The 26073-nt window shown below is 40.4% G+C and overlaps 5 protein-coding genes across 7 annotated transcripts; 3 read left to right on the plus strand and 2 right to left on the minus strand.

The window, feature by feature from the left end:
- Nucleotides 1–4400: 4400 nt before the first annotated feature.
- On the plus strand, nt 4401–5360 carry LOC115806820 (lysophosphatidic acid receptor 6). The gene has a single exon (XM_030767680.1). The coding sequence runs from the start codon at nt 4401–4403 to the stop codon at nt 5358–5360; it is 960 nt and encodes a 319-aa protein (XP_030623540.1).
- Nucleotides 5361–6199: 839 nt separating this feature from the next.
- Nucleotides 6200–14639, minus strand: ints11 (integrator complex subunit 11). Of its 2 annotated transcripts, XM_030769184.1 has the most exons (17): nt 14449–14639; nt 14224–14321; nt 13885–13958; nt 13572–13800; nt 13263–13361; nt 13128–13162; nt 12891–13029; nt 12736–12800; nt 12289–12478; nt 11792–11875; nt 11494–11583; nt 9490–9652; nt 9058–9168; nt 8418–8479; nt 7695–7837; nt 6999–7128; nt 6200–6324 (listed from the first exon to the last, which is right to left on the minus strand). In XM_030769184.1, exons 1-17 carry the CDS (start codon nt 14474–14476, stop codon nt 6262–6264), a joined length of 1803 nt encoding a protein of 600 aa, XP_030625044.1. In that variant the 5' UTR covers nt 14477–14639; the 3' UTR covers nt 6200–6261. The 2 variants fall into 2 exon arrangements, with proteins under 2 accessions (XP_030625044.1, XP_030625045.1); XM_030769185.1 differs by lacking the exons at nt 13572–13800; nt 13885–13958.
- Nucleotides 14640–15027: 388 nt separating this feature from the next.
- On the plus strand, nt 15028–17772 carry cptp (ceramide-1-phosphate transfer protein). Its single transcript, XM_030769575.1, has 2 exons — nt 15028–15349; nt 16651–17772. Exons 1-2 carry the CDS (start codon nt 15222–15224, stop codon nt 17171–17173), a joined length of 651 nt encoding a protein of 216 aa, XP_030625435.1. The 5' UTR covers nt 15028–15221; the 3' UTR covers nt 17174–17772.
- A 1706-nt stretch (nt 17773–19478) lies between these two features.
- On the plus strand, nt 19479–20066 carry ubxn10 (UBX domain protein 10). Its single transcript, XM_030767681.1, has one exon. It carries the CDS (start codon nt 19479–19481, stop codon nt 20064–20066), a length of 588 nt encoding a protein of 195 aa, XP_030623541.1.
- Nucleotides 20067–22100: 2034 nt separating this feature from the next.
- Nucleotides 22101–25715, minus strand: ddx19a (DEAD-box helicase 19a). 2 transcript variants are annotated; one of them, XM_030768574.1, is made up of 12 exons: nt 25659–25715; nt 25036–25090; nt 24860–24907; nt 24621–24756; nt 24336–24428; nt 24038–24140; nt 23728–23842; nt 23425–23602; nt 22862–23099; nt 22577–22739; nt 22270–22461; nt 22101–22162 (listed from the first exon to the last, which is right to left on the minus strand). In XM_030768574.1, exons 1-12 carry the CDS (start codon nt 25713–25715, stop codon nt 22101–22103), a joined length of 1440 nt encoding a protein of 479 aa, XP_030624434.1. The 2 variants fall into 2 exon arrangements, with proteins under 2 accessions (XP_030624434.1, XP_030624435.1); XM_030768575.1 differs by lacking the exon at nt 24336–24428.
- Nucleotides 25716–26073: the final 358 nt, after the last annotated feature.

Consider the following 26073-nt stretch of genomic DNA (forward strand, 5'->3'; position numbering starts at 1 on the left):
GAGGACAAGGCTGTCCGAGAAGATTCAACGATATTATCTTTAAGCATTTTCTCAACATGCTCTTCTACAATTCTTCTCTTCAGAGGAGACATGTGAAATGCCTTGGACCTCACAGGCACTTCATCCTACGTGAAGACGGTGTGCCTCTCCACGGCTGTCTTCCCCAGTATATTGGAACTGACAGAGAGCCAATCTCTCATGAGCTGCTGAAGCTCCTCAGGACAGTCCGTATCATAGGAGGGCAAGGATTCGGTGTTTGTAGTGGAGGCCCAGCAAGGAAGTAGTTCCCCTGGAAGTAAGGCATAGTAGAGGTGAACGCCTTGCTGAGAGGTAAGGTTGGGAGCTTTGTTCCACAAGCTCATTTTGCCATTTTGTTGCAAGAATGAATAATAGGTGTATCCTTTATCAGGTTTCATCACATAGCTATTTTTGGCCAGATGAGGATGGAGAGGAAGTCCAGTCTGAGGATCAACGGAAAAGCAAGGTGGCAGTCCTCCATTACGTGGATTTCGACAGCCCTTTGTCTGCCATACCAGTTAAAACAGAGACTTTTCTTGCCTAGGGCTTGGTGAACTGTACCATCTGCCATGACAAATCTCTGTCTCTCGGTGTTTTTGAGTGAGACCCAGTCATGAGCTTGGCTTTTTACGGCCTTCCACCAACTGAGTGCTGGCCCCTTTAAGACTGCGGACAGTGCACCTAACAGCTCATGGTTGAAGAGTGGTCTGACGTCGAGGAAGTGTCCACACTGCTCTATAAAGTTAAGGACATCAGAGGATTCACTAATGGTGTCGAAATGTTGGAAATTCCAGACAAACAGGAGGCTTGGAGTAATATGGAGATGCACCAGGCAGACTAAAAGGTGTAGTGGAAGCTATGGGACTGACATCAGTGGAGACTGCTATGGTACTCTGTTCTATAGGAGTGCTTGTTGGTCTTAGCCTGTTAAGCTGCTTCTTCCATTTCTCATCTGTGCTTAGGAAGCAGCTCACTATGCCCCTTTCAAGCTTTCCTATGTCAGCCAGTAGCAAATTTTCTAGTTTAACTAAGCTAGAATTGACATGCTCTCTGAAGTTTGTCTCTCTATTGAGAGAACTCGTTACAGAATCTCTGTAATCAATTTCAAGCTTGATAACAAGGCAGCCAGCATGCACGCGTGAACGCATAGGTAAAAGCAACTATATCTCTAGCCTTACGCATCAGTTTCATCGTGCACTCGCAACGCATGCTCACACGCAGTGCACTTTAATCCAAGAAGTAGCCCAGGTCTCCTGCAGACTCCCTGAGTTTTTTACGTGTCCCCCTCCCAACACTTCCTAGTTCTTGTTAAAGCCATTCCAAAAGTTCGCACGTCAGTAGACAGGTATGTCAGCTGACAGTCTTGACATACAGCTGTGTAAAGTGTAAACAAAGGATGACAGGAATACACAAACACAACTATACACACACAGGATGGAATTACATTATAGGGATCATCCTTAATAGTTGTTAAACACTGTATTGTTAACCTGGCCTATTAATTGAATCCTATTTCAGCTTATGTGGTGGTGCTACTAACCCAGATGCCACTCAAAGCTCAGGTTCCTGGCTTAAGAATCTTCCCAATCCATGCCTGTGCTTGACTGACTTGAAGGATGCTGTGAGCACTGGAACAGCATAATGGCTCCTAAAGTATGTTGCTTCTCAGTCTTCAACGCATTATACCAATGCTTAACCTTGAAGCTAAACTGAGCTGACTCAGGTCACCTTAGACACCTCAACTAAAGGAGAACCAGTAAAGGATGGCTTTGATCCACTGAACTTTGGGTTATGGGCATATCATGCTTCTGCTGTGTTACTCTAGCAGCCAACAGCCTCCACGGGACTTGAACCCAAAATCTCTTTTACCACACTTCACCACAGACAACAGATCGCCAACTAGGAATTTGTGCTCAGGCACAGTCCTAATCAACAACACTTGGCTTAAACGGGACTAGGTGTGACTCTCTTAAAAGGAAACACAAGCCAGCCAGGAGTTAAACCTAGAATCTTCTGATCCATAGTCAGATGTGTTATCCATTGCACCACTGGCCCTGGCCCTGGCCTTTTTTTGCTAACAAGGGGGATGGCATCTCCCCTAACCCCTCACCAATTGGCTACTGGGCCTAGGATCGTCCTTTACCTTTGGCAGAATGGGAAATTTAGAGTCATTGGACATAGATCAAGGACATTGATCTTGGTGGGAAAGAACTACCACTTGCAAAGTTGGAAGCTACAGTTCTTAGCTTTAAAATGAGTATTGTGTGAAGATCTTAAGGACTACTTGTTCTATGCCTCACTTCTTGGTCTATGCTTACAGCTACCCACTGACCTACTGTATGTCATGACCACAGTGAAGGTTAATGCAGTTGGTCACTGCTGGGTATGGAAGCTGTTGGATTTCAGTTTTAACATCGAGAACTGGCTTGGGAAACTGAACATTGATGCTGAACATCACTCCTTGCCCTTGATATCACCAGCTATGCGACTTAATGCACCAAGGTTTCAAGCTGATTTAAAGCAGTAATTACACTTTTAATTGGTTTGAGGCATCCCACATACTACTTTAACACATACCTGCTAGCCAATCAGAAATTAGTATTGTCTGTCACCGTGATCTAAATATACTCAATTAAATCACAGCCTTTTGCAGTTCAGTAATTACACATGGTCATATCACAATTTGAATTTTAATTCAAATGAAATTTGCTGCCCTACTAAGAATTCATGTCTGAATATTTACTTACACATGTTGGAACATCACATCAGTATCATATACTCTCTGTAAAAACTGCTTTAGAGCAAATTCATGTGACAATTACCTTCATGTTAGCTTAAATGAGGTTTGATGTATCAACCCCTGGGATGGAAAAATCATTAAGTAATGTATAAATCAATTTGTACATGATTTGATAACAACGTACAGCAATTGTGTGTGATGAAGAGAAACTGTAGGTTCTGTTGGTTTGCCTCCTACTCTGTGTGTTTTGTGGCTTTGCTTCTCTTTACCAGCGGAGCACCATTCTGTGGTTTTTTCTTTCAATAAGCATAGAAGATGAGCATAAGGAGCATAAAAAATGGTCAAATCTTTAAGAGAGCACTCTGAAAAAATATCAAATGACACAATGACATGGTTTTGGGAATACACCTGTTGTTCACTGAGTTATGTTTGTTTAATAAAGATATGCAACCATGTAATTGTTTATGTTTTTTTCATAAAATATTTCAAAGAGTGCCCTCTTCAAGATTTGTTATGTTTTTTTTTGATGCTCAATATATAAACACGTACTGAGCGCTAATTGTTAAGATAGATAGATAGATAGATAGATAGATAGATAGATAGATAGATAGATAGATAGATAGATAGATAGATAGATAGATAGATATGGTAGAATGTGTGGTTGTAGGTGAGATCCAGCAGTTTATAATTCACAAGAGTAGTGCTTTCAAATCTAAATCTAAAGTGTTCAGTGTTTGGCAGGAGTAATGGAGCACTGTTTCAAAATATGATTTATGTGGAGTGCAGAATGTTTGTGTCATTCTTCAAAATGTCTGTAAGTGCCAGCTTGTTCTTCATGCTGGTCGATTTTTTTTTGAGAGAGAGAGAAACATGTATAACAAGAGTGGGAGGTTCACTATGTTTGATTTCCTGTGTTGTGTTTTTTCAAGGCCCTGCATGAACCACAGCGCATACTGCACTTTTCCATTAGTGTAAAAATACACCTGCAGCACAGCCAGTTGGTGGAAAAAAAGTCTCACGAAACAATATTTTATTCCCATTCTATTGTTTTTCTTCAGTTGGACCAGTTTAATTCACATCACCGTCATCTTCTGAAAAACTTGTAAGTACCTTAAGAGGCCATTTATTGTCTTGACTTGCTTAAAATTGAACTCAGTGATCAAACAGTGATCAAACAGTGATCTCGAGTCTTTTTTTTCTCATTGAGAATTGTTGTCAGTAACGAAAAATATAACACAATTTCAGTGCCTTTTAGTAGCTGTGTACTACTGTGATCATTACCAACAAGATACTGTTTATGTATTTCACATGAAAATGAGTTCAGTGTTTGGGAAATTACTGTTTTGATAAGTATTGCAAATGGTCTGATCAAGATAAAATCAGCAACTTTCCACAGCTGTAGTGGTGTGTAACAGCCATTCATAAAGATAACTTTTTTCAGTTACACTCGGCGTTATAGCAGTCTCACTACACACTGATAACTGCTGATGCGAATTCTGCTCTGAATACTTAAGATGGGGCAGACATCAAAGAGTTGACTGACTTGAAAACTGGAAATAGTGATTATTTTCTTCCGACTTTAGTTTTTTTTTGCCAGAGTTCCCAAGACTTTGTGGTCAAAAACGACTGAAATACAACAGCTATGAACAACACGAATGACAGTGACCACTGCAACACGACTGCAGACTTCCAGTTCTACCTTTTCCCCATAATCTACATCCTGGCTGTGTCAGGAGGACTTCTGGGCAATCTGAGAGCTTTGTATGTCTTCATCTTCAAAATCAAACAAATATCACCATCCAATGTGTACATCATCAACCTTGCTGTGGCTGACACCATCTTCCTATGCAGCCTGCCCTTCCGTATCCACTATCACCTGAACAGAAATGACTGGATTTTCGGTGACCTTGCTTGCCGCATCACTGGTTCTGTGTACTTCGCCAACATTTACATCAGCATTGCCTTCATGACCTGTATTTGTGTGGACCGTTATATAGCCACTGTTCACCCACACACCTACCTGCGGCTACGGAACACGCGCTGCACCGTGATGGTCAGCGCCGCCATTTGGACGCTCACTGGGTCAGCCATGTTAGCCTTCATCCTTGCCGGTCCGTTTGAAACAATCGGCAGTCGACATAATGGTCCAATTCCAAGGAGCTGCTTTGAAAACTTCAGCCAGGACGAGTGGAGTAAGCGATTGACTCCGTACAGTGCCTGTAGCCTTGTCCTCGGATCACTAGTGCCTTCCCTTGTGATCCTAGTGTGCTATCCTTTGGTGGCACGTCGCATTGCCCGCATCCGTACGGGAACTGCCCGGGGGGCCCTGAGGCTTATTTACGCCATCCTGGCAATCACGCTGCTTTGCTTCTTGCCCTACCATGTGGTGCACTTGCTGCATCTACTGCGGCGCACACAGTTCATCAAGCATTGCACTGTTGCTGATGGTATCTACAAGGCAAGGAGAGTGACCATGGCTATGGTGAGCCTAAACAGCCTACTTGATCCCGTGCTGTACTTTTTTGCCACCAATCACTGCAAATGGCAAATGCCAAGGTTCAAGAAGACCAAGGGAGTCTATACCATCTCTGGATCTTTGTGAAAATGAACCATTCACTAACTGTTTGGTGGAATCCCTAACCACGATTTTCCCTCATGAACTTGACAAAACTGGATTTTCTCAACCTTAAAGACATTGCTGTACAAACGTTGTAAACATGTAACAGAGGAAATACTGTCATGTCACGCAGGGTACACTCAATCACAACATCTACAGGAGCTACTTTTGCAGATTTAGGCTGACTGCCAGATATCCATGACACTTCCTGTCAGTTTGGCCTTCGGCTGATACTGTATCTACACCAGTATGGTCAGATAACGATCAGGTCGCCCACAGTGGCCTCTTTCTTGAACAATATGCATCAAAGTTAACCTTTACATATGTTTTTGTTAAGTACTTTGATTTGGTACTAGATTTGAGGAGTAATGGTGCTACTGTTGTCATTGAAATTGCTTCTGGGAAACAAACATTTCTTCAAAACATGGCAGATTTCTGAGTATACTCCTATAAGCTTTTTACTACTTTTGTAATTATACCATAGGCAATTCCAATGAAAACTGAAAAATATGAAAACAGCAGCATTTGTGATTTCAAAATTCCCAGTTAATGTAGTCAAAGCATGTCTTTCCAAATGCTAGTAATATCAAAGTAACCTACTGACATAAATTGTATGTATTACATATAGAATTTGAACATTTTTTTTATTCTTTTCATTTGAATGATGTTCATATATCCTCTTCTGGCTTTCAAAATCAAATTGACATGTGAGTATTCAACAGGTTGTTACAGGGGACATCTGACGTAATGAACTCAAGTTTATCACATTTGAGCTAGATCAACAAAGTCAAACACGTCTGTGTTGTTGGTGTTTTTTTTTTTAAATAAATGTTTTATTGAAAACAGAATTGTACTAAAATAGCTCATTTTGACAGTAACACATTAATTACAGTCCTGAAGGAAGCCCTTTCTTCAGCAGAGTGGACAGGAAACTCCCGAGTTCTTCATCCTGAATGAAGAAGTTGAGGTTTTTGCTGTTTCAGATCAACATTTCATGTTTTGTATTAGCCTTGAAATGCACAATTGTAGATCCTGATAATACCTTTTATCTCTCTCTCTCTATGTATATATATATATACATATATACACATACATACACACACATTAGGATTTTTACTTCCATTTTGAAGAAAGGACAAGTATAAATTCCAAATATATGAACAACAGTACTGTTTGTTTATTTTAGTGTTATCATCATGATAAGTTTTCTTCATTAGGATCTGATTTTGACACCCATTTTAACACCAGAGACAGCTCCAGCAGGCTCAACAGTTAGCACTTCTCTCACACCCAAAGGGAACTATTCTGGTGTCAAACTTACCACTGTGGGCTGCATGTAAGCCCCCCCACCCCTCCCCCTTCTGTTTCCACTGCAGACTGTACCAGACAGTGGCATTTCCACACTAACAAAATGACCTTTTCTCCAACCGCAGTTACTTTCTCGGTTCTATTTTAATTATATTTGTCACACAAGTGCAAGAATATTAAACATATCAGTGATGAATACACAGAACACTGGAGACCCTTATCATTATGTGAATATCCACCCCATTTGTGCAGCTTGAGCCACAGTTTGTGAGTTTGAGCCACAGTTTGACTGGAGTGAATGTAGTCCATGTTTACCTGATAGCTCCAGGACAGCAGGATGACTTTGAGGTTAGGCTCCTCAGCTGAGGAGGTCACCTTAATGACAATAGACTCCACCATGACCGCGCCATCAGGGAGGTGTTGTATTGTATAGCCTTTAAGCACACTGAACCAGAGAGATAGCATGAAAGAGAGAGAGAGAGGGAGAGAGAGTGGGAGTTAGAAGGTGACAGAAAGAGAGAGAAAAAAAGAGAAAGAGAGAGAAAGAGGCAGAGGGAGAGAGGGAGAGAGAGAGACAGAGAATGGTTGGGGGGTGGAGTGAAAGAAGATTTCAGCACAACGAAATAACTATTGTTATCAGTTCTTCAATCTCAATTCAGTCACACTGTTAAAAAAAGGAGAACAAGCTCTGTTAGATAGGCACAGTTTACACAACAATGATTCTGTGTATAAGCTGATTCAAAATATGAAACGGCCAAAACCTCAGTTTCTTCTCTGCCGTAATGAAACTTCTGTATGCATGCAAAGGAAATAACCTACAGAAGCAAATGGATCTACCACTTTCACTTTCGTATAAAAAAAACAGCCAGCATCACCACCTCTCAACAGCTACAGTCACACAGAGACTAGTGTAAACAGCACAGTTGCACTATGGAGAAAGTGCCTTGTGGTTTGGACGAATCTCCATAGGCTGTGGGTGCATTATGGAAAGTATGTGCCACTCTCTCTGACCTTTTTAAGTGTGTGTAGATGCGGTTGAGGGTGTCCTGGTCACTGTGGGGTTCCTGGAGTTGCACACGACACGTAAACCGTAGCTGGTGTTCTGTCAGGCCTAACTCTTTTAACGCCTGCTCTGGAGAGACCAGCCTCAGACTCTACACACACATGCACACACACACAAATACACACACGCACACGCACACGCACGCGCACACACACAAATACACACACACACACAAATACACACACGCACACACACAAATACACACACACACACACACACAAATACACACACGCACACGCACGCGCACACACACAAATACACACACACACACAAATACACACACGCACACAAATACACACACGCACACACACAAATACACACACACACACGCACGCGCACACACACAAATACACACACGCACACACACAAATACACACACACACGCACGCAGAACAGAGACAGAACAGGAGAGGAAAAAAAACAAACAAACAGAGAGAGCACCATTAAGAAGATGTTAAGAAGATGAGCACAGTACACATTGTTACTGTGGTCCTGTTTCATGCACCACCTCTGTTTTCTGCAATATAGTGGCATCCAAAGAAGCAGCTCTAAGATAACAAACACAAAAGCAGCCTTACGAAGACATATCCCCCACACTCTTCAAACTTCATCTTACTGCGTTCGCATTAAAATAAGACCTCAGTACGAGTACAGTGACATATATTACTTACATTGTCTTTAATGATCAGGGTTCCATGCATGGTGCGAGGCTTCTTCAGGTCAGGCAAAGGGCCTGTGAGTAAACAGAGACATATGATCAGTATAAAGAGGTATGAAATGTCAACTGTTCTATAAAGACTGCTATACTGTGAAAAGTGTCCATGAAAACTCTCGCACACTCTCTCATACAACATATTTTAGTATTTATTAAACTTTATCAGACATAGCATTTGAGTGATTAAGGCATAGTGTAAGTTAATATGCATTTAGAAAATATAATTACTTTACTTTGGAGTTTATGTGCTGTTCTTTTTTTGTAGACGCTGTTACTCTTTAATAGTAAAACACAACAGAGTCCAAACCAGTCTGACAGTTTAAGACTGTCCTAAACTGAGTTCCACTGACCAGTACACAACATGTCACTGAGACTGTGTTTTTCTAACGGCGATAGTACAGGCTGATATGGCTGGTAATGGACAACAATCACAGATTCAGATCTTTTATTTTGTGCATTCTAAGTCTATAGAAAATTTAAAATTCGATCCTCAGTATTCAGTCTTCAAATATACACTGTCTGGCCTACCTTACAGTAAAATCTATGACAGATACACTCACTAATGCACTGCACACATCTGGGTTAACGGTGTTTACCTCCGAGTGCCATCTCTCTCTTGAGCAGGTTCAGTGAGATGTCCACAGGGACACTGGGGTTGGTTGTCACTGTGGTCGTCTCTCCATTGGCTGGCATGAAACAACTGATGCCTGTCCATGGCAAACAAACAAACAAACAAAAACAAAAAACAGTGGCTACCCCATCAGCCTGCTCAGAATCACAGCAGACTTGTCCATTAACTACATACATTATGGAGTATTTTAAATAAAGCAAACTTAAACTTTTTTATTGGACATACACTGTCTTTTCCAGTGTCGTTATTTCATTTTTTGCTTTCTTACTTCAAAAATCCTCTGTAAAATATCAGAAAATGACAGTGGAGTGGATGTACGCATTCAAAGCATATAATGAATAAGACATATTGAGTATGGCCCGGTACGGATGAGGGTAAAAAAAAGCGTTTCACTCACTAAACTCCTGTTCGATCTTGTCCTTGAGAAACTCCATCTTCTTGGCCTCTCCGTGCACTAGCAGCATGTTGCGTGGCTCAGCCATGCGGATCAGCTGCATGATGCCCTTAGCGTCAGCATGAGCGCTAAAGGACATGTACTCCACCTGCAGCTTCACTTCCAGCTACACACACACAATCACACAAACGAATACCTTTGATAAACATTGGCTGTTCTGAATGAACATATGTATGACTAATGGCACAAGAGAATGTTGAGACTATGAAAAGAAAAACAGCAAGCTGCTGTCAGTTTGTAAAATCATGCTTGACTAAGACCAAGTTGTCTATATGCACATGAAACAGCTATAGTTCTCTATAGTCATACCAGAGTATTTGTGACTGCAGATAATTATAGCTGTTACACATGCATACAGATTTAAAGCTAAAAACTGTCGTTACTGTACATGCGTGGTGTGGAATCAGCACTAGAATAATGAACATTGAATGTATTGCACCATTCACAGGACTCCTCTTAGCTTTGCTTCTCAGGGTTAAAGCATTGCTTTTATCATGCTTTTCTCTGCAGTAAGGTTACCCACAGTAAATACTACTGCTTCTACGAAACTTTGCAGAGCCCTCTGGCGCCACCTATTGTTTCTCTTCTAAAGAAGTCTTCTTATAGTTCTCCTTAGCTCAGGGGTGTCCAAACTACGGCCCACGATCCATTTTTAATTGGCCCGCAGCAAATTCTAAAAAGATACTGGAATATGGCCCACACATGAAACTTGGCTTGGCAGTATTGCATTTCTTGTTTAACTCTAGGTGGAGCTACTGAGTTGAACAAGGCAGTTCCTCCACAAAACAAAATTAAGGAAAGAAAAATTTTGCCACAGCGGACCAAAAATGACACAACCAAAGAAACACAAGATAGCGAGTGAGTGCAGAAAATTCCAGACATGGTGGGAAAATGAATACTTCTTTATGGAAGTCAAGGGGAAGTGTGTGTGTTTGATTTGTAATGAAAGTGTCGCAGTGATGAAAGAGTACAATGTACGATGACACTACGAAACCAAACATCAGACCTACATGTCCTATACTGGTGTGGAACGAGAACAAAACCAGATGACAACTAGCTTGCTAGCTCAACAACAGTATTTTTCCCGTGCCAAAAACTCAAGAAAATGCCACAATAGTCAGCTATGAGGTAGCTCAACTCATTGCCCAACATGGGAAACCTTTCTCAGATGGTGACTTCATAAAACAGTGTCTCACTAAAGTCGCAGGAATAATGTGCCCAGAAAAAAGTCAAGAATTCGACAGCGTTAGCCTATCAAGAAACACAGTTGTGCGGCGAATTGAAGACTTGTCAGCTAACATAAAACATCAACTGTCAGACAAAACATGTGCTTTTGATTTCTGCTCCATTGCATGTGATGAGAGCACAGACACCACAGATACCGCACAGTTGTTGATTTTTTTGCAGGGAGTTGACAATAACTTTTGCATTACGGAGGAGCTGCTTGATCTCAGCAGTCTAAAGACCACAACAACGGGTAAAGACGTTTTTGAAGCTGTGTCAAATGCAATTGACAAGATTGGACTTAAATGGGACAAGCTGTGTGGAGTTACAACGGATGGGACTTCAGCTATGACAGGCGAGCGCAAAGGAACGGCCTCTACGGTGTGTGCCAAGGTGCCGGAGAGCGGAGGTGCACTGTATCATCCATCAAGAAGCACTCTGTGCCAAGACAGTCCAGCTTAGCGATGTGATGAACACTGTTGTGAAAAGTCAGTGGCCCGGCTGTTTGTGTATTTTTCCATATGTGGCCCTTGGTGAAAAAAGTTTGGACACCCCTGCCTTAGCTTTACTATGCAGGGTTTGAGCAGTGCTTCTATTATGCCTTTCTCTGCAGTAAGGTTATCCTCACTAAACACTACTGTTTCTAAGAAACGTAGCAGAGACCTCTAGTGCCATCTAGTGTTTCTCTTCTAAAGAATTCTGCCAATAGTCATCCATGCTCACCGTGGCTCTGCCCTCCATCTCCAGTTTCTTCTGGCCATTTAGAATCTTGTGACCCACTGTACCTTGCACACAGTACCCTGGCATAATGACCTACCAAAAACACAACATATTCAACTCATTTCAATGCACTTACAAGATGTACCAAATATTAAAATATCAGATCATGAGAAAAAATGTTCATGAGAAACAAAAAATATAACTAAAAACACTTCAGTTTATGTTTTCAGTGACATCTGTATAGTGGCAAGAAGCTCAATGGAAATGAATGCTGACGAATCCCTATGTCAGAGTGAAATACCATATTCTTATCATTCCCTGCCCATTTCTTGAATATTTGGAGGGATTGGCCAGCGTGAAGCATTCCTGGGGTGGCAAACACCACCTGAAAACAAACGCATTATAACTGTAACTTACAGAGATTACATGCTCTATCAAAACAACTATTTGGCATTATGTCCATGGTTTGACAAGGTCAAAAAGGCAGCCTCTTTAAAAATTAACATTCAAACATCCACTGTCAGCAAAAAATCAGCCAGATCCTCAGAGAGGAAAAATTTATAAAGCCAACCCCCATGCCGTGAAAAAGTGTGTTTCTGTATATACTACTGTGGTAAATCCCCATTCAGGTACAATATTCTGTAAATCTGTTTTGTGGTGATGTCCAGTGTAAAATCCACCTCACAAGCAAAACTGATGTGAATTCAAAAGCAGGTGAAAATACTACTGCAACAATGTTGTAATGTTCCATAATAAACATGTAACAAATGACAAGTTAATATCGAATGCACTCCTTACCATTGGCCCAGGGTTGTCTGCATAGGACCGATCGAATGCCTTGATGTGTTTGAACTCAAACATGTTTCTCTGTACAAAGGTTTTGCGGATCTTCTGATTGGTCCAGGTGATGAAGAGTTTGTAGTAGTGATTGGCTTTCTCTGTGAGGCCCGTGGAGAAGTAAATGGGAGCTTTCAGGTTCATTCTCTCCCTATTAAAAAGAGAAACCAACAGTTAAAAAGACCCTCAATTAACTGTCTGTCTATAAAAAAAACAGTTCTATATAAAAACACATAACCTCAATTATGTAAAAATTCTTCTGAAGTACACATTCTGTAGATTCAAAGTGAGGTATAACCAGTCATAAGAACACAGCTGTGAAACATAGGAACTTTGGAATCACTAGAACATTCTGTCCAGAATGCAATCATACAGGTATATAGAGTGAAAGTCAGTGCTGAAACTTACCAAAAGGTTTCCAAAAGAATGCAGAGCTCTTGAGCTCGTCCAAGGGCAAACACAGGAATGAGGACCTGAGAAAAGGGAGACGTTTTGATCTTTATTCTTGGAGGGAGAAGCCTGAGTTTGTTCAGTTCGCAGACAAAACTATAAAGAGCTCTCACCTTCCCCCCTCTCTCTACCGTCTCATGGACCTTCTTCAAAAAGTCTCTCTCCCTGCAGCGTTTGGAGTCCCGAATTGTGGTGGCATAGGTTGACTCGGAAATCAGAATGTCTGGTCGGCATTTGTCAATCCAAGCCGCTCTAGAGGGACACAGGAAAAAAAAAATGCGCTTGTGTCAACACTTCTGAGAGAGATTTCTGAGTGAAATTAGACTGAACAGCAAATACATTTTGCTCACCCTAAATGTCTGTCTGGTGTCATGTTATAATCACCCTAAAAAACGAAAAGGGACTTGGGGTAAAGGTAAAGTAATGGACAAAAAACAAAACACATAAAAAAAAAGAACAGCTCCAGATGTCTTGCAATTACTTACAGTGTAGACCACAGATTCTGATCCCACTTTGATCTGGAACATTGCAGCTCCCAGTACATGGCCTGCATAATAGGCTTTAATCTCCAGTTCGTCGTCAACCTACAAGAGAAGAGTAACAGAGTTCGCATTTGCCTGATTTAAGCAACAGAATTAAAAGTAAAGCCATTCTTTCTGATCTGAATATTCAAGGGTACTGTTTATTTTGTTTTCTGGCATCATATTTGCAGCTGAGATATGTCATTAATTGAACATTAACATCATAAACACCAATCAACCAATCTTGTCTGAGAGACTGAGCTGATACCTGACCTGCACTGTCTGGTGTAGATTCAGAGGAATCACTTTTTTCATGCAGTCTTTGATCATCTGTGAGGTGAAAAAGTTGGTCTCTCCTTTCTTGTCCACAGTGATTTTCCTGAAGTCCTCCAGCAGAATTGGACAGATGGCCTTTGTGGGATGAGTCATGTATATGGGCCCATCAAAACCGATCATCTCACTCATGTAGGGAAGAGCACCGCAGTGGTCCAAATGGAAATGGCTGAGAGAGCAGAGAATATCCTTTTTACTACAGAAAGACAAGCAAAAATTACTACAGATTTCAGGATAGTATTTGTGAACAAACCTTATGATGACACAGTCCAGAAATTCCGTAAGCCTTCCATTCTGTGTTATGTACGAAAAATCAGGAAATCGTCTCTAGAAAAGGAAAAAAAACCAAAACACAAATAGGAGCAGAAAGTATGAAACACACACACATCTTGCTTTCTGTGTGTGTAATATATACATACACACACACAAACACATACTCTCAGAACTAGTATTGACAATTTCTATTTACATAAATAATCTAAGGGTACACCTTAGCTTCCATGAATAAATTATTATATTTTTGTAATTATTACTGTTATAAGTATTATTATTGGTAGAGACGAAGCTGTTGCAGGGACTTATGTTAACATACGTCATCGTTGTATCCCATATGCATCCCACAGTCAAGCATTATGTTTTTGCCTCCAATTGAGACCAGGATGCAGCTGCGTCCAACATCTTGACCAGCACCTTGAGACACAAATATTCACATGCAAGATACCGTCAATTAAAATATTTATGAAAACATCATCACCGGTAATGTAATAAGGAAGCGAGAAACATTCTGCAAGAAAACTCGTTAGTAACTGTTTCTTACCAAGTGGTGTTACTTTAATCTCGGGCATCTTGAAAAGAGCAATTCGCTAGCACGTAACTGAAAGACTATTAATTCTCTAGCGGAGTCAAACAGTTTTTATTGTCTTCAGCAGTTAGTTCATGCAACTTCTCCATTGGATACAACCAATGCTACCTCTCGCTTCAAACGAAACAAGACATTCGGAGTTTCTGTTCTCACAATTCTAAGACTTTTGCAATTATTACAACCGTCAAGTGGTTTCATCAGAAGACGTTCAAATTATGAAAAATGATGAGGTACAGCTACCTAGCCAGCTAGCTAACGCTCCATAGCACAAGTTAATAGTATCCTCTTCTTCTGCTACTACTTTGAACCAATGCTATATCGCGGTTAGGGAATACTGCCACCTGCAAAGTAGGAAGTAGAACGACCTCATAGAGGGCTTTCCGGTATCACCGTGAAGCGTAGCCTCAATTGGTCTTTTGGAGCATGTGCGAATCATGTGACCAAATGGCTAACTGTAATAGGCTAAACTAGAATCTCAACCAATCACAAGGGAATCAGGAAATGTCTCGAAAGCCTACATAGGATATGTGGAAAGGCACAAGCGGCTTAATTTGCCTGCTGCTCGTACGCCATATCATATTTAATTGTCTTATTTTATAATGAAGGCGGGCCTTAGACAGCTCATTCCTTGTTGACGTATTCTGTAAAGTATTTTGAGAGGGTCAATAAGCTATCGTAGTACAACTGAAGTCACTAAGCGCCGTACTGTGAAGTGACCTCCGCTAAACATGGCAGATACTTCAGAGGAGCAAAAATTCAGTTTGCGAGAAGTTTTGGACTCCTTTAGAGCATGTCTGTCCGAAAATAAAGAGATCTTCATCGAGGACTATATTGCAGGCTGGCGAGGTCTCGTGAGGTAAGATATATATATATATATATATGTATATATATAAAATTATATGAGGATTAGCTACATACTGGAGGAATGATCGTCAGCTTGAATCCATAAATCCATTCTCCCCAGAATTGACAGTTGGCTTAACATGTCTGAAGAGCTGTGATGATTTCACTTTCCTTTTCTTCTACCCAGTCCATTTACTACTTCAGTTAAATTGTGCTAGTCATGAGAGGTGGGAAGTCACGAAGTACAAATACTTCGTAACTACGTAAATACTTAGTTTTCAGGTATCTGTACTTTACTTGAGTATTCATTTTTCTGCCAGTTTTTTTACCCCCTACGTATTAACATAAATATCTGTACTTTCTACTCCTTACATTTTCAAAACAGGCTCGTTACTTTAGTTTTAATGCATTTTAGGGGAATTATCAATTATTTTTATTTTGCATCATTGCGCGCCTTCCCAAAATCTAGACCGATTTGAACCTAATTGGATGGGACAGTAACAAACAGATAAGACGATCCTTGCACGACAGACGTAACAAGGCTAAAGCGACATAAAAGACGTAATAAGACGAAACAGACAAGAAAGGCAGACTCTGCCGCGGCAGAAAAGGCGTCTATTGAATGTGGTGTCCGTGACAGGGAGAACGAGTAGCAACGTGGGTGAAAGTGAAACAGACAACTTTTGACACAGCAGATTCAGAGCAGCAAGACGTTCCCCATCAATGACCTTATATAAAAGAAATGTTTGTTGGTAGTCGTGAGGATGCTAGGGAAGTTCTAACCAAAGAGTTTAAGGCTTAGACCTCAAGTATGTTCTCATGTTGATCATAATGTTTCGAGTTCTGTTGCGGACACTGAAAACTGATTTGCGCATTGGAGTGAAGTTAAAGTTCATTATTTTCAGTATATTGATTTTTATTTAGTTTGAAGTTATAATGGTTTAACAGTCTTCAAATTATATTAATATGACGTGAGGTTCAGTTAGCTTTGCATAGAAACACCACATAGAAATATCCTTCATAGTGCTACTTTTTACTTTTACACTCTTGAGTACATTTCAGAGGCTGTGCTTTTTCACTTCTACTTGAGTAAACAAGTTGAATCAGCGCTACTTTTACCGGAGTCTTTTTTTACTTCTACTTGAGTAAAGAATATATGTACTTTTGCCACCTCTGCTAGTCATCTACTCTTTTATCACAGAATTACAAATGACTACAGTATGGTGTAAGTCTGTTAATCTTTCCATGTGAAACGCATTCTTTTATTAGTTTAAGACAAAAAACTGGAGCAGTTGTTTTACTCTTTCCTCTTAGGTTCCTGAACAGCTTGGGAAGTGTCTTCTCATTTATCACCAAAGACGCTGTGGCGAAGATTCAGATCATGGGCAACCACCTTAAAAGTGAGAACAGGGAACACTATGTCACATTCCAGTCTATGGTGAAGTACGAGTTGGAGAATGAACAGGTGGAGTTTCACAAAAGGGGTAACCTTTATGAGTCAGGCTGCCGCACTATCCTTAGGCTTCACCGCGGCTTGCAGTGGCTCCAGCTCTTCCTGGATCGTCTGCGGACCAGTACAGAAGACAGCAAGACCTCTGTCATGTGCTCTGAGGCCTACAACGAATCGTTGGCCAAGTATCATCCATGGATCATCCGTAAGGCAGCAGGCGTGGCTTTCTGTGCCCTTCCTGGACGGCCTACATTTTTTGAGGTGATGAATGTGGGAACACCTGAACAAGTGGTTGCCATGTTGGGGGAAGCGGTGCCCCTAATTGCTGAGGTCTACAACATCACAGAGGAGCTGTATGCTCAACACAACATGCTAGACTTGCCCTAGAAGCAGTGGCAGCACTGGTTGGAAAGTTCTGCAACACCTAGATGATTTGACCACCAAAGGCAGCTCTCTGTCTTTATGTAATCTGTCCATATTTTTAAAAGCGCAGTTTCTGTTTGATACATAATAACACTGTGTGTCTCTTATATTCTCTGTTTTCTCGTAGTCTCAGTCGTATGTTAGACTGTAAAAATATGATATTGTAATCCATTCATCATGCTTGTGAGATGATCGGTAAAGTGTTTGAGAATGCTACACTGGATAATGACCCAAAGGGATTTTTATTGAATTAGTTTATATTTATCCTCAGGATGCTTTTACTGTGGGACTGCTATAAAGATAAGTTTACGTACTAGTTTAAGTCAGAGATTCTTATTTCAGATCTGACTTGTTTCTCCTGTAGTTCTTCTCAGGGTGGGCGATCAAGAGTGAATTAAAACTATTGTTGTTGTTGTTGCTGACATATGTAAGCACTTCATTGCCAGGCTATGATTATAACTTGTCATCATGGTAACATAGTCCACAGTGTCCTCAACACTGAATCTGTAAAGTATGGATTTGAATGTTAAACCTTTGTGTAGAACCAGCTGGAGACAGATTGAAATCTGTCATACTGAGTCACCACATTTTTTCTTTCTTTCTTTCTTTCCTCTTTTTTTGTATTAATTTTGTTGCATAGAGGTAAAATGGAAACAAGTAACAGTATTGCAGAAGGGAATATAAACACAGCAGAATGTCAAACATGTGAGCATCAGTAAACGTTTGTGTGATTTAATGAAGTCATATGTTGTTTTTATTAATTGTATGTAAATATATGTGGGGAAGAATATGACCTCATGATCGTGGAATAGTATTCATCAAGATAAAATATATATGAAATGTCGTTTATGGTCTGTTCATTCATTTCAAGAATTTTAGAATGTCTTACACAAATCCGAATATTAATTATAACCAAATGTCACGACTGCAATAAGTTATAAGCATTAAAGCCTATTTGCGGGTGCATTAGATATTGCAACATGTCTCCTCTCGTAGCTCCGCCGCCTACGCACATAAGGCGTTACCATGGAGACGTTAGTGTTTTGACGCAAGCGAAAACGAACGCATAACTGACTGCAGGAAAGAAATAAGCTAAATGCATGGTACATAAGTCATCGATTTCTACTCAGGTTGAAACTGAAGTTGAAGACATCACAGCCGTCTCTGTTACTGCAAACTTATAACGTAACAAGAATCTACTTGGGGGCTTTCTACTTATTTAACGTATTGGTAAGCGAAGCTTGCTGTCTGCTTTGTTCCGCATCTAACAGATATTCGGGCTAATTAGTTTACAGACAAAAACAGGAAACTACTTAAATCCGTCAAGACCTTTTCTTCTCCTAGCTCCTCTTATTCTAGACTCTAGTCCTCCAAGAGTTTTCATGCCAATTCTTCCACAAATACACAGCGGAAAGAACTAGGATGGGGATGGGTTAGTTTTTTTTTTTTTTTTTTTTTAAACTAAGCTTTAAAAATTGAAAAAAAATCACACTGACTTCAATGGTGGACCATTCAAAATTACCAACATCCTACTGGCCTCGTTGCTGTCGTAACTAAGAAAAATTCAATCTTCATTACAACAGATACTCACCTCACAACTGAACACACCTTAACACACACATTACTCAGGATAAATACTTGCCACCATTCCAGCTCCAAACACCCACACACCCTGCCAGTTAAAAAAACAAAGCATCGTCAGACAGAAACTATACACCTCACACACTGGTCTAATTAACGTACTTGTAAATGGCATTCCATACTGCACAAACTACTAATATACTTAGATGGTATCAAATCCATATTAAATCCATAAAAGCTTTCAGGGTGTGCCACTTCGCCTGGTACTTTAGCTATTAAAACTGCTTGTGGTAATACTCAGTCTACCGAATGCATGTTGTTTAACACGCTGCTTTCCCACGCAGTTTCTTTGGTCTCTCATACTTCCAGTTAGCTGCCCAAACTTATTTAGCATAGTAGACAGCTCGAACGTGACAGTGTGCTTCAAAAGTTAGTAGATTGAGACCGTGAAAACTTAAGACCAGTTTTAATTAATGCAACATTTTCGGTGTCTTTTGCTTTAGATGTTAATATCAGTCCTAAAGCAAGGCCGCGATGTGTCTGTATTTGCCATAAGCATTAACATTTGCGTCAGTTTTTGTGCTCATGATTACTGAGAATACTAAACAACGGTGCATTTTTTTTAGGTGTGTACATTTTGGCACTGGAGAACTTCTGGCTCTCAGACCACTTCACCTGGGTAAAGAGGATGCACGGAACTCGGCCTAAATCGTCTAAAGGGCGCAGCAGACCCAAGCTGTATTACACCCAAAGTGTAGATGATTCAGTCTGCCGCCATCCTTCAGCTGTCAGCCAGACGCCGTCAGAGTACACACACGACCGTTTCCATCGCTCCAACTCACACCTCAAGCAAACCAGTACGACACATCCCGGAACAGCGCCTGAAATATTCAGGAATTCCCACACGCGGTCAGCCAACTGTCTCAGCAAATACAAAGTGCTTCCCCCGATCGAGCCTGCAAAAGATAGCTCCAGTAAAGTGCTGATGACGAAAGAGAGTCTAACGATCGATGAGGACGTGATGTCCTTGCTGCTCGCTATTAGGGCTCCTTGTGGAAGGAGGTTCAACGGTCATTTCTACCCATCAGACACACTCCAGGCAATCATAACAGCCGCTGAGGCTAAATATGGGACCAGTTATGAGCGTTGCCTGATTGAAACTATGGATGTCCCCCGTAGAACTTTCCGAAATCTAACCATGACTTTCGCCCAGTGTGGTATCTTAAACAAGTCAGTGTTATGCATCACTGAAGACACTGCACTGGACTCAACGTGAAACTCAGAGGGACCAACACACACAATTCTACAGTTTAAAATTGGGAAAACATTTGTCTTTTATATGAAAAATTAATCCATCTTTCGATTTAATTGGTGAATCGTCATGTCTATGTGCTGGCCTCTCAGCAAACAACTGTTTTGTTTATTTTTTTTTTCTCCATACATTAGTGAAGCCCCACTGTTTGTCATATGATTATATCTGTACCATATGTTAATAGTTTATGAAATTCAGACGTGGCCTTTTGAATATGATGAAACACAATAGTTGATGAGCAGATTGCTTATTCAGTGAAAACAGCAGCTGCATCTACAGTATCACAGGTAGCAGACTGCAAAAAGTCATGTCAGTTTTCATGAATCCACTGTTAGATGCATTTCCAGGCTAAAATCAGTCTAAAGAATTTTGTGCATTAGCTGTAGGATGAACAGTGGTAAAAATAGGGACAGGACTAAGAAAATGCTTCACATTTTGAAACTCCCAAGTAATGGACCTAATTTATGAAAATACATGAGATCTGCGCCCCTATATTTGGACGCATTTAAAGACCAGTCAATGAAATGAAACATTTTATTTGGGAATGTGCCAATAGGAGGATATTCTTTATTACAAATAAAAATAAGAGATGACTATAAAAACCATTTACACAGCAAAAGAAGGAAGAACAACTGAAAGAATAAAGAGAACAATTTAAGTGCTGCTGTTTAATGGTTTTTATAGTACAAAAAAAAAAAATCAAAACAGCCTTTTGATATTTAAACAATTTAGCTCACTCACATCCATTCACATTATTCTTTGATACAGTGGGTATGCCAACCAGTAAAGTGCATACATACTGCAGAACAAAATAAAACTATTTTTGTTTGCTCTTTGTCTCTATTGGAGAAATCAGAGAATTGTAGCCATTCCTAACAATTTAGGTAAATTTTCATCAAATGGATATTTATATGTATATCCCTATTTTAATTGGTAAAAAGGTCTGGCTACTACGAACAGGCTGCCTAATGCTGCAAGAAAAAGAGATTCAAACAGAACACCTCTCTTTAACCAGTGTTAAGTCTTTTGAAAGAGACTGAACAAACATAGCTTATTAACTAATTACTTAAAATCCCTCCTCATAACCTCCAAAAACATCTCAGTAGATGAGATTTGCATAACATCAAACAAAATGATAAGTCAAAATCTTTGCATATACAACTCAATTTTGAATTGTTTTTTAATTAATATCTAACTTCAGGTGAAGTTTTCTTCAGTCTAACCAAAAGGAATGCTATAGTGTCTTGTTTGGTCTGCCCTTTTGAGGACATGCCATAAATACTAACATTTCTTCCAAGTGCATTTTTGTACCGTGTGCCATGTTATTCTATATCCTGGCCTTAACTGCGACTTCACTTTAGACCTTATTCATCAACACCATGTGTTTTCTCTCTTTATCTTTACATGACTTTTCTTAATGATTAGCTTAATAAAACTTCTTCCTATCTCATTTACTACTCTTCTCATCGATTTTTCAGTTAAGAAGTCAAACGATTTCACAGTGCAAAACCACAAGAAAAAAAAAAAAACAGCAAACAAATCTCTTTCTTCCAGCAGTGTAAACATTGCAAATAAATGAAATGGCTACATATATTTGCTTTCCAAGAGTCTGTCAGATAGAGACTAAACTTTGATATTCTAAGTGAGCAAAATATAAGTCACTGACCTTAAAGTTAATACTAGATATGGGGAAAACCCTCTAATCTAAATAACTATGTTAACTATCAACTCAAAATCCAAACTACTTGGCATGTAGTGTGACCTGAAATTTAAAACACTTCTTTTTCTTTTAAGGCTAGGCTAATACCTAATATTGTTTTATGTAAACATTTATAATCCTTACTGTAGCTTTCTTCTCAACCCCAAATAAAATATAGCCCAAAAGTGACTTGGTCAAAGCACAAATTTGATGAGGTAACTGCATAAATAGATTCAGTAAATTTCAATGATGCAGCTTCAAGGAGTGTTTTTTTTTTTTTTTGCAGGTTTTGCTCTCCTTCAGTTTGCGATTTTTTCAATTTCATCAAGATCATCTGTGTCCAGCCTCTCAATTTTCTTATCTGTGTTGGAAAACCAAATATAAATTTATGATCAATTTCAGAGGCTGAAATTATAATGGAACTTGTAAAACTGAAAATGTGCAGAGAGAAGTGAAAAACAGACTCACTGAAATGTTCCTCAATTCTGTTGAGAATGTTCATGCTATGTTTACTGTCAACCATATTGATGGCCAGTCCTCTCTTCCCAAAGCGTCCAGTCCTACCAATCCTGTGTAGGTATGTCTCATTGTCTGGGTTCCCATCTTTGTCCACAGGGAGGTCAAAATTGATTACCACAGACACCTGCTCCACATCAATTCCTGCAAACACAAGTTAAATTTTAAATCTACAACATTTCTCTCTTTTAGAGCAATACATCAAGATGATCCTTTTTTTGGGGAGGGGGGGGGGGGGGGGGGGGGGGGCTGTACTTGCCTCTAGCACAAACATTGGTGGTGACCAAAACTTTCTCTTTGCCCTCTCTGAAGCGCTCAATCACTGCTGCTCTCTGTTCAACCACCATTTCTCCACTCAGTAGAGCCACCTGGTGGCCTTCTTTGGACAGCTGTCCTGCAAGCCAGCCTGCTGTCTTCCGAGTCTGAGAAGGAAACAGATTAGAATTTTTTTTTCTTTCTTGCCTCCATTGTCAAAAGCATTTTTGTGTGTCTGAAATGGACTAGACAATAAGTTTATTTAGTTCAGTGAGTGCTCAAGACTCACATGACAGAAGATCATAGCCTGAGCAATGGTGATCCCCCCGTAGATGTTGCAAAGTGCTGTGAACTTCTCCTCTTTACTGTCGCAAAGGACATAGTACTGCTTGATGGTGTCCAAAGTCTCTTCTTCTCGCTTCAGCTTAATGATATTTGGATCTGGAACGATACGCTCTGCAAACTTCCACACTGAGTCTTCAAACGTGGCAGAGAAAAGTAGCATCTGACAATCTTTAGGTAGCATCCTGCCAAACAGGGACAGGGGGCACAGACTAAGTAACAACGACAAGAATCTTGTTCCAATGTACGTGTTCACTCAAGTGAGCTGAAGAAACCACTTTAATGCGTGTAAGCGCTCGTTAGAAAAACGATGACACCAACTGGTGGAAACACACTGTTAGCTGATGAAAAGAGAGAAGCCATTTGAAGTGGCTGATATCCATCTGTGGCTGGGTGCCAACGTCCTGATCAAACAATCAAATGGAAACATGACTGAGACGGCAGACGTCCGCCTGTGATCACACAGCGCTGTTGCACTGTGGGAGCAAACGAATAGTGGGTGTGGCTCACCTCTGGATGCGGATGCTCTGGTCCTGATGGCCCTGCGTGGCAATCATGACATCAGCCTCATCCAAAACAAACACTTTGATCTTCCTGGGGTCGATGAACTTGAATTTGAGGCACCAGTCCAGGACTGTGCCAGGTGTGCCAATCACAATCTGCTCCTGAACCTTCATGCCACGCTCCACTGGGACAAAACAAAACAAAGCAAAACAAAAAAAAAAAAACCAGGGGCCCCATCACAAACATTGTATTGTGTAAATAAGGTAATGGAGGACGGTCAGCTAAAGTAAACACAGGCTGAATGCTCACGTTTGTTGCCTCGAATGGCATATGCCAATGTGACTTCAGGGTAAAACTTTCCCATTTGTTCAATGACTTTGCCAGTCTGCAGAGCCAGTTCATATGTGGGAGAAACGCACAGGCACTGTAGGAGCGACAAAAGGAAAACATGGTAAGGGATCTTAAGAGAGTACATCCTAATTTATTCATGTGCACACATATTGTGTGGATGCACAGTCATAACAATTTCATCAAGATTATCATTACAAAACAAGCAAAAAAATATGATGGAAAAAAACAAAACAAGCCAAAACAGTTATGGGTGCTGAATGTCACTGACCTGTGTCCATTTATTAGCTGGGTCCACGTGACTAAGCATGGCCAGTACAAAGGCAGCTGTTTTACCTGTGCCTGATTGAGACTGGGCGATCAAGTTCTGACGCCTGGAACCACAGAGAATAAAACATCACGGCATATAACTAACAGATAACAAGCACCTTTACCCAACCACTCATAAACAAATGCTTAAATATTGTAAAAGGGAAAAACTGATTTTTTGCACAATGAAGGTTTCATAAAACGGGCCCTTGGTGTCAATGGCAATTTTACATGGTGGACATGACATCCTGAGTACTCACGGTTCTGCTAGCATCATGGGCAAAGCATTCTCCTGGATTCTGGAGGGTCTATTGAAGCCCATGGCATAGACCCCCTGGAGCAGCTGAGGCTTTCTGCAGTGTGAGTAAACAGACAGCGGACGCAAAGCGAGAAATGCTTTTAAACAAATATATGTCACACAATGCTTGATTTAAGCACGTAATAAATAGAAACAAACATTCTCTTGGTAATGGAGCCAATATATCACCGTAAATTAAACAAAAAGAAAACACATATTCTGTCACACCACGTCTCACGGTACTCACAATCGCAACTCTTCAAATGACTTGACAGAGTAAAGCGGTGAATTGGGGTCTCTTTGTAGAACCTCCACTTGATTGGTTGTGTTGACAAGATTGTTTCTTATCAGTTTGTTCAAGAGTGACTGTGCAGCTCTGTCCTCTAAAACAGAGGAAGGAAAGTTATGACACTTTAGATAGTTTTCTCTCCAGTCTGACAATGATGCATTCAACTCAAATTTTCCATTTCTGTATGTACTTTTTACCTTTCTCATCCTCTGACTTGTCACCATCATCCCCAGGTTTTACTGTCCCTAGAAAACACACAAGCGCGTTGGGGAATACGCAAAAAAAAGACTCAAGATTCAACTTAGAGTAACCAACATACTGACTGATAAACAAACAAACAAACAAATAAATAAGTAGATAAAAGTTAACCTACCATTTGATGCTGATTTGAAGTAATCTCCTCTGTCTTTAATTTGCAATGATCCTATCTGATTTAGGAGATAACATCGTACGTAAGTGATAAACTTCCTGCAGAATTTATTTTTACTAATATGTTTTTTTAACGAATAAACATTGTCAAAAGAGCTTTACAGAACGGTAAAGATGCAGTATGCTGAATCACGATGGTCAAAAGTGAATTTTGACAACAAATATCCGACGGATACTTTCAACTTGCTAACTAGCCAAAGTTAGGGGCGAAGGCAGAACACGGTATACATGTCAGCATGACTCGAAACAGCGTACCAGTACGATATAAACACTGTCACATTTGTCAACTCATTTAAGTCTTCACGTTAAAAAACAGACAAATTTATGCTGTTACCTATCAAAGTCCCTAAATGTCATCGTTAAAGAGCGAATTTTGAGCTAACTTCTGAAAACCTGCGCCACAAGCATAGCATGCCGCAAACATTTCGTCCAGTATTTTTGCGTCTCATGCCACTGTCCCGGTGCCAAGAGAAGCCGGTCAGCTAGCTACAGATAAAAGCTCATCAACAGCGAACTAGTTTTGACAGTACTCTGAATCCCAATCATGTAGGCAAATCATACTCTTACCGATTCTGCGGCAGCTTCTTGTGCATCTACAGCTAAGGCCCAAGAGTCGGTAGCCATAGTTTCCTATCAACTATAGACCCCTTCACAATGTGTTGTGATTTACTTTCACCGAGAACCGGTTTGGGCGTGTTTCCTTAATGCTGGTGTATCTGCTGCGCTTTTGCTATCAGCACATGACAGAAACGACGCGGTGCGTGTTCCTAAACTAGTGTTCGGTCAAGTCTTTGGGTACGAAACGTTAGTTCCAGGGCTCATGAAACCCCACACGGATTTCAACTGTCAGAAACATTGTCTGTGACTGTACTACCGACTTACATCGTGTTTTGGTGTGACAAAAATATTTTTTTATTTCAACATGTTTTACCTGAAATTAAGCGATGCCAGTGTCAGAAAGGCATCGATTTGTGAAATTACA

Source organism: Chanos chanos, chromosome 3 (genome assembly GCF_902362185.1).
Source record: "Chanos chanos chromosome 3, fChaCha1.1, whole genome shotgun sequence".
NCBI lineage: Eukaryota > Metazoa > Chordata > Actinopteri > Gonorynchiformes > Chanidae > Chanos > Chanos chanos.